Source organism: Triturus cristatus, chromosome 11 (assembly GCF_964204655.1).
Source record: "Triturus cristatus chromosome 11, aTriCri1.1, whole genome shotgun sequence".
In the NCBI taxonomy this organism is placed as follows: domain Eukaryota; kingdom Metazoa; phylum Chordata; class Amphibia; order Caudata; family Salamandridae; genus Triturus; species Triturus cristatus.
In genome coordinates, this window is record NC_140594.1 from 271,766,063 (window position 1) to 271,781,245 (window position 15,183).

Genomic DNA, 15,183 nt, shown 5'->3' on the forward strand with positions numbered 1-15,183 from the left:
GCGGTGATGGAAGCGCTGTGCAGGCTGGTCCTCGCAGTCCCACCGCCAAGTGGATTCAACAGAAAAGACTCCTCGGGTCCGGCAGAGTCTGAATTGGCCGGGTTTAGGCTCCAAAGTCTCAGCGGTCGCAGTGGTCAAAAGATGCAGCGAGCGGCCCCCGCGAAGCGGGGGCCGCGAGTCTTTAAATGCGCTGATGGGAGGAGTGGGCGGGAAGAGGCCCCAGCGGTGATGGAAGCGCTGTGCAGGCTGGTCCTCGCAGTCCCACCGCCAAGTGGAATCAACAGAAAAGGCTCCTCGGGTCCGGCAGAGTCTGAATTGGCCGGGTTTAGGCTCCAAAGTCTCAGCGGTCGCAGTGGTCAAAAGATGCAGCGAGCACTCAGAAGCCTTGTTTGAGACAAAATCCCGAATTTGTTTAATTTTCCTGGTGTGCAACTGTTGCTTATATTGCTATATGTGCAGATCTACATTGTGGAAAATCCACAGGTGTACGGCTAGGAGACATTTAGAGGTTTACCAATATCATTTTTTCTTTATATGGAAATCCTGTTTCCAGGTAAAGGCTTCCCTTACTACACACACAGCTTAGTATTGGGGGAGTTCTCCCTGCTCTTTCCCTCACTAACTACACCACAAAAAAGCACTGGCAAAGTAAAAACTTTGGCCTTTAATGTGGTAGCACATGGTTGAGCAACTGTTTTTGCCAGTGCTTGTGGAATTATGGGCAATCATCTTGGGATGGTTTTGGTGTACTTGGTTGTTGGGTTGCCCTTCCAAGATGGCTGACACCCAGTGCCACACATAGGCCATATTGGAAGGCTAATCCCATGCATCTCAAAACGACTAAAAGGTCATTGGCAGTGCTTGAGCAAGTACAAGTGTACATCCTTCGAAGACTTTGTCACATTTTATCATTAGTTCACACTTCCAAGATTAGTGACGGGTTTAAAACCATGGTGTCAATCATCTTGTTAAGATAAAGCAATGATAAAATATTGGTAAATCATTCAATGATGGTCGCGCCCATTCCAGAAGTGTTTGTGTTGGATGACACACTACAGCAGAGGTCTTCAAACTTTTTGATGCCGAGACCCCCCTGTCAAAAAATGTTAGGCGTAAGGACCCCCTCCGACAAAAAATTCTAGAACTTGGTACTCATCATCATCGACAACCAAAAGCGCCCCCAATTACCACGGCAAATCATTTTACGGTGGGGAAATAGTATTAAACAGTGTTTAGCAAATCAAAGGTTTGTTCATGTCCGTGCCCCTAGAAGTGCCCTTCTATGCAGGCCAGACATTCAGTAGTGGTGAGGCTTAGTGTCTGGAAGGAGAATGGCACCCAGTGTGAACACATGTTCCCATGCATTTGGTGCAGGTGGAGGACAACATGTTGCATGGTCAGACTGGCTCAACTGAGCCTTCGCCTTGGAAAGGCCTTTGCAGGGTGAGGGTCAGAAAAGAGGTTGTGAAAGGTTGCAAAACACACTCGTCTAGAGATGGAAGACAAAAGACACACGTTGTTTCTTTTTTGTGGGTGAAGTTCATTGTACCCAGAGGCCGGTAATCTAACAGACAGGTAAACTAGATCATTCAAGATCACACAGGCAGTCGGCGAGGAGCTGAGTAGCCTCTAAATTAGCACACACGGCGATTCTGTGAGAGCCTGGCTTTGACACGAGACAGACAGCTGTTTATCGCATGCCATTGTCTCCTCCTTCCCCCCTCCCCAGTACCTGGGTGATTTATGACGTTTTATTGCTGACAAACTTATAGACCAGTCATGGAAAATGATGCCACGAGAGAACAGTTTTGGCACACATTGGTATTCAATACCACAATGACAACAGCATATATGCGGAGGAACCATTCAGCGTTGAGTCACATGTGCTTAGTTTAGGACACAAAATCTCATTGCAAACAAAATGGCAGGATGTGTTCTATATGAACTGAAGACCCACAAAGCATTCACTGCTGCAATGTGTCAAAGGTATTGTATTGTAATTGCATTTATATAGCGCTAATTACCCCTGAAGAAGTGTTGAAGCGCTTTTTCAGCGAGTAGCACGCTTCTCCAGAACCCGTAAAGGATTAGTGGTGAATTAGTATAGTGAAAAAGGAAAGTAATTTGGAGTGGTGGATATGGTATGTTATTTGGATTGAGAAGGATAGTGGAGAGATGTTTTGGAGTTCATAGCAGTAGTAGGAGGCTTGGGATGAGTAAAAGGGAGACGTAGGGGGAAGAGTCAGAGGGAAGGGTTTAGAAAGGCTTGTTTGGGGGGGGGGAGGGATCAGAATAGCAGAAGAGGTATGAAAAAGTTAAGAATTAACTAAATGGACATTTTGAGAGTTAGTTCTTGGCCACGTTTGCTGACTAATGCTTTGATTTTACTCATGATACTTATGCATTGAAACTGTAGTTGTATCTACATGGTTGACTAAATATTCTGGCATATTCTTATGTTTTGCTGTATTACCGCAAATATTACTTCCATTGCTTGTCATTTATAGAATCTTTAATACATTTGAAGTACACAATTTAAATTACTCCAGGTTTTGGAATCTTGTTCCTTTCAAAACACATGAAAAAAACAATTTTGTAATTACAAATGTCATCATTTTTCTAATGTGTATAGCACCATAATCTTTAAAATACATTTCTTTGCAGGACATAATGATCTGTTTCTAACCACAGCTGAAATTCAGAAGGCTATTTAGGTTTCCATGAGCCCATATTCACCAATCTAGTGATTAGCGTAGTTATAAACCACAACCAATGCCCTCCTTTAGGTGGAATCTATAAGTGGGTGGAACAGCCTATGAATATTGTGACTGCATCAGGTGTTAGATCGAAACCTAGACAGTTGGTCCTGTATATATAAGAACCTGCTGCTAATATATTAGAACTGGGAACGTACATAGAATGTGGATCCAGTCTACATAGCCTTGACATCAGGGAAATGCATTTGTGATCTCTTGTTTACATTTATGAAGATATGCAAGGATATTATAGATCAGCCATTGGCCGCAGGTTTCTGTAATTTGCATCACGCACTGTTTTAAGAGTGGGATCACAAGCTTCATTCCAAATTGCGGAGTGAATTTCAAGGACTGCTTCCTTTTCCTGTGCCTTTAGAATTCTCTCGTCACTGCAACATTTGCACTAATATTTCATTGCACCTCCTATAGAAATTAATATACGTTATTTTGCAGACTTAAAAAACACTGCTACATGTAATAAAAAGACATGAGACGCTATTGTGGACACCAGTCTCATATATTGCGATTGTGAATATTTACTATTTAGAACTTTTTGACAAAAAGTGATGTCCTCAGATGAACTCTCCCAGACCCGTTTTAAATGATTTCACCACGTGATAACATTTTTGGTACTACAAAAATCACTACATGAAGTAAGTTGCAATCATGGATGCTTTACACATGAACAAATAACCATCGCTTTTTTTGGGAAGGTGTGGCAACTGTAGCTGACCAGAGACATCATATTAATCTGCTGCTACAAGAATAAAAGCGGAAAGAACACGGAAAATAAACATTTAAAGGTCACCAAAATGAATACGTAACTGCTGCTACAAAAACAGAAGTACACCAAAAATAAACACCATTCCATCGTCATAAAAATGAACGGAGCCTTTTTCCTGTCCCACCCACCCACCTCAATCAAGGAAACAGATAAGAATCTGTGTGTGTGCCTTTGCTTGCATGCAAGATAGTTTCAGTGTATGTCTGCAGCTGAAAAGCCAGGGCATGGGGTATAAGGAGGGGGCTTACCTAATTATTCCTGGAAGCTTTGGGTTGCCTTGGAAACCAGCCGGAGATCCTAATGCAGAGGCAGCAATGAGCCACGAAGATGAGTTTGAACACGAGGTGAAAGCAGGGACGGCCAAGGAAGATAACTGGATCCAGTGAAAGGCAGCAGTGACGGCGCAGAACTCCGTGGCAATACAGCCTGCATTACGAAGGTGCTGGTCCATCTTTCTGGACAAAGTTCGCGGGCATTTCCTGGTGTTCATCTGCAATCTCTCTGATTGGAGGACAGGCATTGATGACGTAGCCACATTATGATTGGCTTATTTTGCCCTGTCCTCCAATCAGAGAGGCTCCTGGGATGTAATTATTTCGAATCCAAAAGGAAACGAAAACGTTTTGGATTCGAGGCAGCAGGTGAATGCACGACCCACTGCCAATGACTCCACGACCCCCTGGGGGTCGCGCCCCATAGATTGAAGACCTATGCTCTACAGGGTAGCAACGGGAAAAGTGAGTATGCGCGGAGCTGTAGGCCCTTGCCAAAAAATAAACACCTAGCAAAGGCAAATAACAGAAATGCCAAATGTAAACAAGCATTGGCAAGGCCAATAGGTCTCCCCTACACAAGAGCTATTTGCTTTAGCAATATGTTTTAGCCATTAACGGTGTGGCTGCTGTTCAGCATGGCTAAAAGTTAGTGGTGTGGAGTGGGATAATGCAGTGGGGCGGATTGGGGTAGATTGGAGTGGGGGAGTTTAGCATGGTAGATTTGAATAGGGTAGATTGAATTGAGATAGATTGGGGTAGTTTAGAGTGGGGCCAATAGGAGTAGATTGGGGTAGTGTGGAGTGGGCTATATTAGGGTAGACTGTGAAGAGGAGTGGAGTCAGGTAGATTCCAGAGGAGTAGATTAGAGTGGGGTAAATTGAGTGGATTGTATGAAGGTACAATGGAATGGAATGAGGTAGTTTGGAGTGGGGTATATTGGGGTGTAGTGGGTCAGATTGGAGTGGTGTAGGGTCAATTTGGATGGGGTGGGGTGGATTGGCGTGGGTTGAAGTGGGGTAGAGTGGATAAGATTGGAGTGGATTAAATTGGACCTGGGTAGATTGAATTGTGTAGATTGGGGTGAAATGGAGTAGATTGGGGTGAAGTGGGATAGGGTGGGGTAGTTTGGATAGGAGTGGAGTGGAGTGGGGTAGATTGGGGAAGAGTGGAGTGCAGTGGATTGGGGCAGATTGTAGTGGGGTACATTAGGGTTGGAGTGGGGTACATTAGGGTGGAATGGAGTGGAGTGTGGTAGATAGGAGAGGGATATGGTAGGGTAGATTGGAGTGGTATAGCATAGACCAGAGTAAAATAGATAGGAGTGTGGTATTTTAGGATGTGGTGAGGTAGACTTGATTGGGGTAGAATGGGTTAGGGTGGGGTAGATTGGAGTGGAATAGATTGGAGTGGGGTAGATTGAGGAGGGGTAGACTGGTGTGGATTGGGGTAGGGAAGATTGGAGTTAGGTGGAATGAGTTAGAGTGGAGTGTGGTAGATTGAAGTGAATTAGAGTGCGGTAGATTTGAGTGGGGACGAGTGTGGTAGAGCAGAGTGGGTTAGGTTAGAATGAAATGGGGTAGATTAGGTGGATTGGAGTGGGGTACATTGGAATGGAGTGGGGTAGATTAAAGTGGAGTTTGGTAGATTTCAAGTACATTGGAGTCGGGTAGATGGGAGCAGGGTGAGGTCATTTTGAGTGGAATGCAGTACAATGGTGTGGAGTGGAGTAGACTGGAGTGGGGTGGGGTTGATTTGGTTTGATTGATTGTAGTGGGTTAGATTGGAGTGGAATGGGGTAAATTGTAGTGGAGTGGGGAAGAATGTGGTAGAGTGGAGTAGATTGGGTTAGAGTGGGGTGGGTGGCGTGGGGTAGACTGGAGTAGAGCGTTTACCCATCCTACGACCAGCAGTCCTGTCACTCTATTCTAACACGTGGACTTAGTACTTTGTTCTGATTCAACAAACACCTGGACATGTCCACTTGGTAACAATCTGCTTCTTCTTCAATGTGACTTTTAGTCATGCCTGTGGCACTGCTGATGCTTGCACTTCCACGGCCAGTGACTCTTCCCTTACATCCAGCAAGGTGTTTTTTTCCTGAGCAGTTTCATAGTAAACATCAGGGAAAATTAATACCTTGAGGTTCTCTTGCATAATCGCCTCCCCTGTATCGACCATTAATCAACACCGCCTCTGTCATTGCAAATTCCTTGAGACGTGATAAGACCTCCCCTTGCTCGTGATCCTGATTTGTCAGGCTCCGAGTTGGCATCTTTAAAGCCCTTAGCAATTCTCCCAGGATCCAGATGCACACAAAATCAATCTCTCACACTTGCAGTGATTGGACCCCAGGAGTCTAGGGTTCCTCACTCTGGGTCCGATGCCAAGGTGCTCTACCTTTCTTCAAGATGGTTGCTGAGGCGTAACACAAAGTGATTTGACCTCCTTGCAAAATAAGGCGAGTGGCTGCGGACATACTCATATCTCACATAATAGTGCATCATTTTTAGTTCTAGAGAGAAGCATTGAAGAGTAGGATGGTGCTACGCCCCTGAACGGTATATGCTCAGCAGGAAGTCTGAGCCTCCAGTGTCCTGACATGCCGCTCTGCACCACTGGCAGTGGCTGGAAGAGCGCATCTTTCCCTGCATCAGTGGGTGCTTGGCCTCAACTGGGTCACATTTCTTGTGAGCCCATTTGAGAGTGAATTATCATTTGAGCTCCAATGAACTGTCCAAGTCTTCCAGTAAAGTTCCTCATCTGGGACATGTAGAATGAAAAAAAAAGTTTTTTTCCATTTGATATTTAAGTTTACCAAATTACACCTAGAGCAACAGACGTCAGCAGTGCCGCACAAGTGTGACACTGCCACTTGCTGGTCACAGTCCAGTGCACGGACAAACAGCGTCCAGCATGGCCACAGCTCCTGAACCTGGACCACAGCCTAACTGGCCAAAAGGAAAGAGACTGTGTACCTAGATCAGCCCATGAGATCTCTGTGCAAGACCACCAGAGGTCGTGGTGGTGGAGCAAAGCCATTGCCTCCCTGTGTTTTAACCAGGCAATCTGAGCAGAAAGTTGGCATCCATCCTGTTGGCACTGAGCAAGGAGATTCCAAAACTCACATTTAGTAGTATAGTTTAAGCAAGACCTACGTCTTACTCGGCGGGCCCAAAAGCTTTGAACTGGTTTCAAGCAATTCTATGCAGAGATCACTGTTGACAAATACCCTGGTTGAAAAACTTTTTTCCAAGTTCCAAATCTCAAAGAAACTTTGGCTCAAAAATTCATACTGAAGGGAATATACCGTGAGTAACCATTTTGATCCAAGTCCCACGCATCTTGCTTCATCCCTCGGCTACGTCTCTGCCGCTCAGGATTTACTTTATCTTAAATATTCTGCACCAGAACATCCCAAAGAGTTAGTAGTAAGTAAGTATCTTTTATTGTTTAATTATTTAAAATCTTACAATAATACAAGTTCATATAATAAACCATTATATACAGTCATAAGAGAGCCAATCAAAACAATTCTATACAACTCTCCATATAAAATATACCTGATACAATTTGTTACAATAAAAATCTACAAAATATAAAATTTATTGATCTCTTATTTTACGCTCATCTAGTTTTTTCCACACTTTCATTAAAATTTTTACTAAGGCAGAATTCAGGAGTATATTGTCTGCGGATAAACATAGTATCAATGCCTGTCTACACGTTCTTACTCCTCGTTCATTAAATAGTCTCTTTAATATAGTCACTCTTTCATTTTTCAATTCAGGACAGAGGCACAATAAATGGATAATGTTTTCCTCGCCAGTATTGCACAATCTACATAATGTGTCCTTTTCTAGTTTTTTCCACGGCGGTAAATGGCATAATCCCGGTAATACACCAAATCGTGCTTTAATAAAAATGTGTTTGTTTTTCAATGACCATGGCGTAACCAAATATTGCTGTACCTTCTTTTTTGAGTAACCATTTATAATGGGCCAAGCATGTTTTCTTTTTACAAGTATGTCTTTGTCACTTATCAGTAATAGATGATCTGTTATTTTATTAATAGTTTTTTAAAAAGATTCCTGCGTTATGGTAGTATCCCAAATCGGCCTAACCTCAAATTCAACCAGTGCCGTATTCAAATATTTCCAGGCCGATGATTTTCCTTAATTTCCTTCCATAGTAACTGAGACATTAAGTTGTCTTGGTCATTTTTTATTCTACTCCAAACTTTAATTGCTTGTCCTTTTCTTTCGTACAATTGGTTATTTAATCCAAATTCCAGCCTAACTTGTGCTTGTGATGCATCGTTAGGGAGGTGAAAGAGGGTTTTAAAGGTTTTTGAGACGGTGTTATTGATAAAAACTGCATCTTTTCTATTAAAAGATTCTCTACCATATGTTAGAGAAGGAAGCAATTTAGCTTATATCACCTTTAGGAAGGGACGATAAGTTAGGTTGCCAATTGATTTTTGGATAGTCCTAAATGCAGCTGTCAAAGAATTTGCTTTCCTATAAATGTCGAGTTTTTGTGAAAGAAAATTTCCGTTATCATTAAATAAAAGACCCAAATATCTATAGCTTTCTACTTGTTCTAATTGCAGCTTTCCCAGAAACCATTTAGATTTGTGTTTTAATCTTGAATTTTTTGTAATCACCATAACTTTGGTTTTTGTTTCATTTATTGCCATCCTGTTCTTTTTTTTAATACTCAAATGTTGTAGTTATTAAACGTTGTAGGCCCACTTTTGTATGACTTAAAAGTACAACATCGTCCGCATATAGTAAGTTTGATATATGCTTATCATCCCAAAGAGTTGATTCTAGGTCGTGGAACTGGCTTTGGACACTGTGCGCAATATGCAGCCACTATGCTGAATTCTGTTTGAGACAACTTTTCGGCAGAGAGCCACTGAGGAAAAACGCACACTATCAATCTGGAAGTATGCTTGCCTGGTTTCGTTTTTGAAGTCCTATCTGCCACCTGAAGCTGCCTCTTTAGTTCAAGTCGCCTCAAGCTGAACCGACTTGGAGCACTACCTGAGACTAGCTTTGAACGAGTTCCTTAAAATCAAAGTCTGAAAGAACCTTTTAAACTAGCCAAATTTTCACCCTCAGGCCAACCAGGCCAATTACCAGTCCAATTTGCCCACTCTTCCGATTGCACCACTAAAAAGACTCATAAAAACAGAAAGGACTTTAATAACCCCCCTCTGAAAACTAGTAAAGAGAAAGCCATAACCCCTAATATTACAAAACCTGTAGGCCTGATTTTCTTTTGCATTTCTACGGTTTTCACTCTGGCTTAAAGCAGAATTTGATAAATACATTTGTTTACTCTTTTTATGTGAACTTCTGTCTGGATCTCCAGGTTGTTTCTCCTGACTTTATTGTACAGTGCTGGTTGATGCTAAATTCAGAGGTCTTTCAAGTGAGGTTAAGCCTTGAGCAAAACAACATACCTAAAGCGAGCTAGAACCACATGTGGGGACTTTGGTCCATCTCAGTCACTTACTAACTCAGTACAATCTGTAGTAAAATACATAACCCTGAATGGAATGTTCAGAATTAAAGGTAATGTTACAATAGAAGTCAATGATACTGCAGTCTAGGAGAATATGTAACCTAGAATGGAATGTTCAGCATTAAAGGTAACGTTACTGTAGAAGTCAATAATATTGCAGTCTTGGAGAATTTGCAACCCGGAATGGAATGTTCAGCATTAAAGGTAACGTTACTGTAGAAGTCAATAATATTGCAGTCTTGGAGAATTTGCAACCCGGAATGGAATGTTCAGCATTAAAGATAACGTTACTGTAGAAGTCAATGATACTGCAAGTCTAGGAGAATTTGAAACCTGGAATGGAATGTACAGCATTAAAGGTAATGTTACTGTAGAAGTCAATGATACTGCAGTCTACAAGAATATGAAACCCGAAATGGAATGTTCAGCATTAAAGGTAACGTTACTGCAGTCTAAAAGAATACTTAGCACTGTATGGAATGTTGACCTTTAAAGGTAACAGTACTGCAGAAGGCAATGTTACCGCAGTCTAAAAGAATACTTAGCACTGCATGGACTTTTCATCTTTAACGGTAATGTTACTCCTGAAGGCATTTTTGCTTCAGTCTAGGGGTAAGTGTAATCCTGAATGCAACGTTCAGCAGTAAAGTTAACATTACTGAAGAAGGCAATGTCACTGCAGTCTACTAGAATATGAAGACCTAAATGGAATGTTCAGAATAAAAGGCAACGTTACAGTAAAAGGCATTATTACTGCAGTCTAGCAGAATACATAGCCCTTAATGGAATGTTCAGCATTAAAAGTAATATTACTGCAGAAGGCAATATTATTCTGGTCTACCAGAATATGAAGACCCAAATGGAATGTTCAGAATAAAAGGCAACGTTACAGTAAAAGGCATTATTACTGCAGTCTAGCCGAATACATACCCCTTAATGGAATGTTCAGCATTAAAGGTTATTATCTCAGAAGGTAATGTTCCAGAAGCCTAGGAACATACGTAATCCTGGATGTAATATTCAGCATTAGCCGTGACGTTATTGCAGCCTAGGAGAACATATATGTCTCTAAATGGAATACTCATTTTTTAATAATAATCCACATTTGTAAAGCGCGAACAATCACCCGTAAGGGTCACTAGGCGCTGGGGGCCGTCGGGAACAAAAAGCAAGCTATTGCCCAGAATCATATGGTGCTGGGCTAATCTGGCGCCGGGGATGGAACCGTGATCCCCAGATTCCGGAGTCAGTCGCCCTGGACGCAGCGCCACACCTCTTCCCTAGGAAGGTATCATGACTAGTCTGAGCAAGAGAAAAAAAGAGTTATATGGAAAGACATGCTACTGCAGTCGGGACAATGCACAGCATTTGTTGAGTGTTACTGCAACCCAATAGAGCAAAGTCATAAAAATGAAAGGAATGTCGCTGTAGCATATGAGAGATAATACGAAGAACTGAAAGGACTATTACTGTAGTCTAGAAACATTTGTAGCACAGAAAGGAGTGCCAACTATCGTGTAGGAGAAAGAATACATGGTTTATTACAGTGAACGCTGCTGCAGCATGGCTGAGACACACCGCATTGAAGTGGATTTCACCTGAACCGATGGGATGTATCATAAAGCGTTAAATGGAACGTCATGGCAGCTAGAAGTGAAAAACATCTCAACAAAATCTCTGGTGTATTCCACATAATTGGCAGTTTGGCAGATTACTGGGAATCAGAACCGAGTTGCATCAGACTGCTGCGGGCTGCAGACCATCTGCTCAGGGCCTGCCTGGTAGCAAGAGGGCTTATGACAGCATGGGCGAGCCCAAGGGGAAAACTGCTCACACAACGCGGACCGGAGAACCGGGACAAGTGAGCCCACCTTCTTCCAATGTGTGTGGCGACTTGTGACTCCGACTCCACTTGAAATTCAGAACTTGGAAATTAGTGCGGTCTGCATTCATGTAGATCTAGTATTATGCAAAGCAAAAATATGAGCAACTCTATAATTAAGGGATCAGAAATGTTGTTCAACAGTGCTGTGTGAATGACGGGCTCCCAGCTCTGCACTTCCTTGGCTCTGCTCATCCATTGTAACATGACTCGAACACTGAAGATGTGCCCTGCAGGTAAGGCGTGCTCTCCTGAACACAAATCATGCAACAACGCAGGCGCTAGTTCATAAAAGCTCAATGTGTGAAGTAATATGTGAAAAAGCAAAGGTGTATTTCGTAAACAGCGTATGCACGTCAGACTGTCCACTGTTTGCTGCAGGGCAGCACAAACCATCTTACACATTTTTAGGTCTCGCCTGACCCAGCGCATGTGCTGGTCTGGCGAGACTTATTGAGAGAGCTCCAAAAAGTGCTGCCAGGCCAGACTAGAGCTACAGTGCATGTGCGCGCCCGCGCGCGCCACGCTTTACCGCGATTACTTTTGGTTTCGCGGCCGCTTTGATGTTTGATCGCGTTCACTTTCGCGGCCGCACGGCCACTTTGCATAGCCAATAGGTGTCGCTTTTGGGACCTTATAAGTATTTAGTTATGCAACTGGTGCATGGCTAAACACGTATAAGGTCCCAAAGGCGAGACCTTTTGGCTATGCCAATGCCTGTTTAGCTTGCACCCATGACTATGTCTGTTTCTAAAATCTAGTGCCACTGTCTGACTGGCACTAGGCTTAGTATACAACTTACTAAAGGAGCTTAGTCCCACCTGTGAAATTGAACCTAGCCAGCAACCTGTTATTTGCCCTAAACACAGATGAACACGTGGCAAGACTGTCCGTGGCTGAAAGGATTCACCATTCAGATGCCACTGAACGCTAAATGTAATGTCCTCTACACTCTAGTTTAACCCTTTAGTAAGATGTATGAGAAGATAGATAGATAGATAGATATTGATTCTGGCACACCCCAAATCCAGCTGGAAAGAACTGGGGCTCTGAACTAGGGCACGATACAGTCATTACACGGGAGGCAGACAACGGGTTCTTTGTGGTGTATATTACGCATTACATTTCCCCACGTTGGCAAACGTGCTGCTCGGTATCTTCAATAAGGTTGGATTAGTCACACTTCCCTGTTAGCGGTAATCAGTGCATGCGAAGGACTTACCTCTTTAAGGCGGTTTAACTGTCATCCACCACAGGACTGTAAGGAAACAGAGAACAATAAATTAAGAGCCACACTGGAGCAGATGTGTCCTTGAGCTGGTATACTCAACTCGCAACATCACCAAAGCCATGACCTACTCCCAAGCCTCCCTCTAGCGCTGCGAGGTCTTAGCTGTAAATGTACTTCCTCTAAATGGTGGATTCTGGGCCACAAGGCCTTGGGAAGCTCTTGTGTAACTCTTGGCTCACCTCCACCAGTGAAGACATACCAGGGGTGGTGTTCCTCAAAGCTCATCTCTTAAGTTCATCTGGTCCCCGATCAGGAATCAGAGGTAACCAATGATAAACTGCGCGCTACCCATGTCCACTGCTCGGCACCATTGACGCGGGTTACCCTTGCACGCGCTCACACCCCGCACAGTCACTCCGCAACGTCTCATAAGCAGGAGATAATCTTAGCACCAACCGTCCATGTCAACTGGCATCATTTCACTTTCTTCCTGGTGAAATCAGTATTTAAATGAGTCACCCTGTGAATGATGTCACAAAGGGTTTAAAACCCAAGCAGACATCAGCAAGGGCAGATTCTGGAATGGCTCTTGTTGGTGGCTCTGAAAGAGGTGAGACGGCGTAAGGTATATTCGGTGTTTTAATTGTACACTAGACGGGCCCTTTACAGGAGTGATGCGCTGTGAAAGTCAACGCCTCACAGCTTTGGGTACTGCTTTTCTGCTGCCAGATGCTTTCGAGGACAGGTATGTGCTGGCGAAACGCGCCTAGAATTGTAATTTTGAGTATGAGTTTACAGATACATATATGAATTAAAAAAAAAAAGTACACCCAGTAGCAGCAGCATCCTGCCATTTCTTTAGTACAAAAGTTTACAAAGCAATTCTGTCCCCAAGAAACCCTATGCTTTCGGTTTCTAGAATAAACAGACTTTTCACTTTCTAATTGTTACATGGACTTCTACTTCTAAACACGGGTGATATTTGACTCCACATTTCCAAATATAAGCTAAACCACACCTACTGACAATCTCCTGGGGCCCCCACCCCACTCTCTTGTCAAAACAATCCTTGCTGCACGTCATCCATGCAAAATGTCACACGCACAGAAAAAACAAATCACTGCGCACTTCTCTCTCAGTTCGTATCAAGCACCACACGACTGACGCAAGTAACGCGATGCCATCCGACAGACCAATGGCGCACACAGGCATCGGCAATTAGAGCGCTCACGTCTGCACCAAGCAAGCGCCAGTGCAAGCTTCCACCACACGGAACATGCACACGTGGGCATAAACAGTGCAGAGCCTCGACCAGCACCAGTGCGAGCTTCTTCCACACACAGGAGTACAAGCTTCTCTCGCACCCAGAAGGGATATTCCACGAGCAGCATTGGTCAGGGGTAGTAAGCGCTATATATAAATACAATACAAATTACAAGGCTCTAATGCACGAATGATTGGAAACGGTAGTGCAAGCTTCTCCGGAGCACAGCACATATAACATAGGCAGCAGCGCAAGCTTCTCGGTAATGCAAGACAAACAAAAGCAGTGTAACATCGTGCACCGAGTCAGTTTACAGCTGGGTGAGTGCTCACCTCAATCTTTCCCCTCGTCAAACCCTCCAATCTCTTCCAGTCAATGTCGTAGGCGAGGGCGTGCTGGAGGAGCCCGACCAGCAGCAGCAGTACCCACGCCATGGCGGACGTGAGGCGCTAAGACTTGTATCGGGAGCAGCAGGCAGAGGAAGTGAGGGCAGGGGGCCGAGCGTGGATCAGTGCCGGGCTGCCTGCCACGTCAGAGAAGCAGATGGGCCGGTGTGTGGAGGAGGACGGCACGGAGGAGGACCCGGGAGGCGGGGGCAGGCACTAGGGGGAGGACCTAGAAACGAGCTTAGGAACCATGGAAGAAAGGTGGGAAGAGGACCCGGGAGGCTGCAGGGCTCTAGCCAGATGCCTGGCTCAGCTCAAGGTCTTTCTGGAACCACGAGCCCAAAACGAGCTTATCTTTCATGTGGTTTCTGCTTCCTCCTTCTTTCTACTTCCATCCACACATATAGAGTTAAAACCATAGCATTAACATTTGAAGTAAAGAGGCAAGACAAATACTGATTTAGTGTCTCCTTTGTAAAAAGTGAAACTAGAAAACATGGGATTGATCCTAGGTTCCCCACTGAACCAAATTGTGTGATCTTGGGCAAATATATATATATATTTTTTTTGCATCACCGCATATTTATTTATTTAAGCCTTTTTATACAGCGCATGCTTTATCCAGGAATGTTTTACATAAGAGCAACTAGCGTTACATAAGAAATTCAGAGTAACATGGTAGTAGGTGACAGTGCGTATCTCTACCACAGTTACTCATGGTGAGAGTTACATATTTACAAATTACATATTCACTAAAGATAACATATTAAGAAAACGTAGAAAGATTAGGGTTGTACAAATACATATTACATATTTACAGAATTTGAAGCGGAAGGTGGTAATAGCTATTTTAAGTGTCACGTAACAGCCAGGGTCACGCCATAGAATGTGAGATGTGAGGGACTGTGCCTCGGGGAAGTTTGGCGAGGCGAGTTATTGATAAAAGTTTCTTTGAGGAGTTTTAAGGTCCGTTTTGAAGACCCAGAAGGAGGTGGAGGTGCTAAGGGTTGGAGATTCTAGTCGCATTACCTGAGGAAGATTGCGCCATAAGTCTTTCCCTTTTGAAAGTTGAAGGT

At 43.7% G+C, this 15,183-nt stretch overlaps 1 protein-coding gene across 1 annotated transcript in view; it reads right to left on the bottom strand.

Annotated features, from left to right (window-relative positions):
• The window catches only part of SELENOM (selenoprotein M), a 39,222-nt gene extending 24,936 nt beyond the window's left edge, over positions 1-14,286 (bottom strand). Inside the window, exons 1-2 of the mRNA XM_085636126.1 lie at positions 14,054-14,286; positions 12,449-12,484 (exon numbers count right to left, since the gene is read on the bottom strand). Coding sequence (XP_085492252.1) covers positions 12,449-12,484; positions 14,054-14,155 — 138 coding nt within the window. The 5' untranslated portion in view covers positions 14,156-14,286. The remainder of the gene's footprint in view (positions 1-12,448; positions 12,485-14,053) is intronic.
• Between the last annotated feature and the right edge of the window lie 897 nt (positions 14,287-15,183).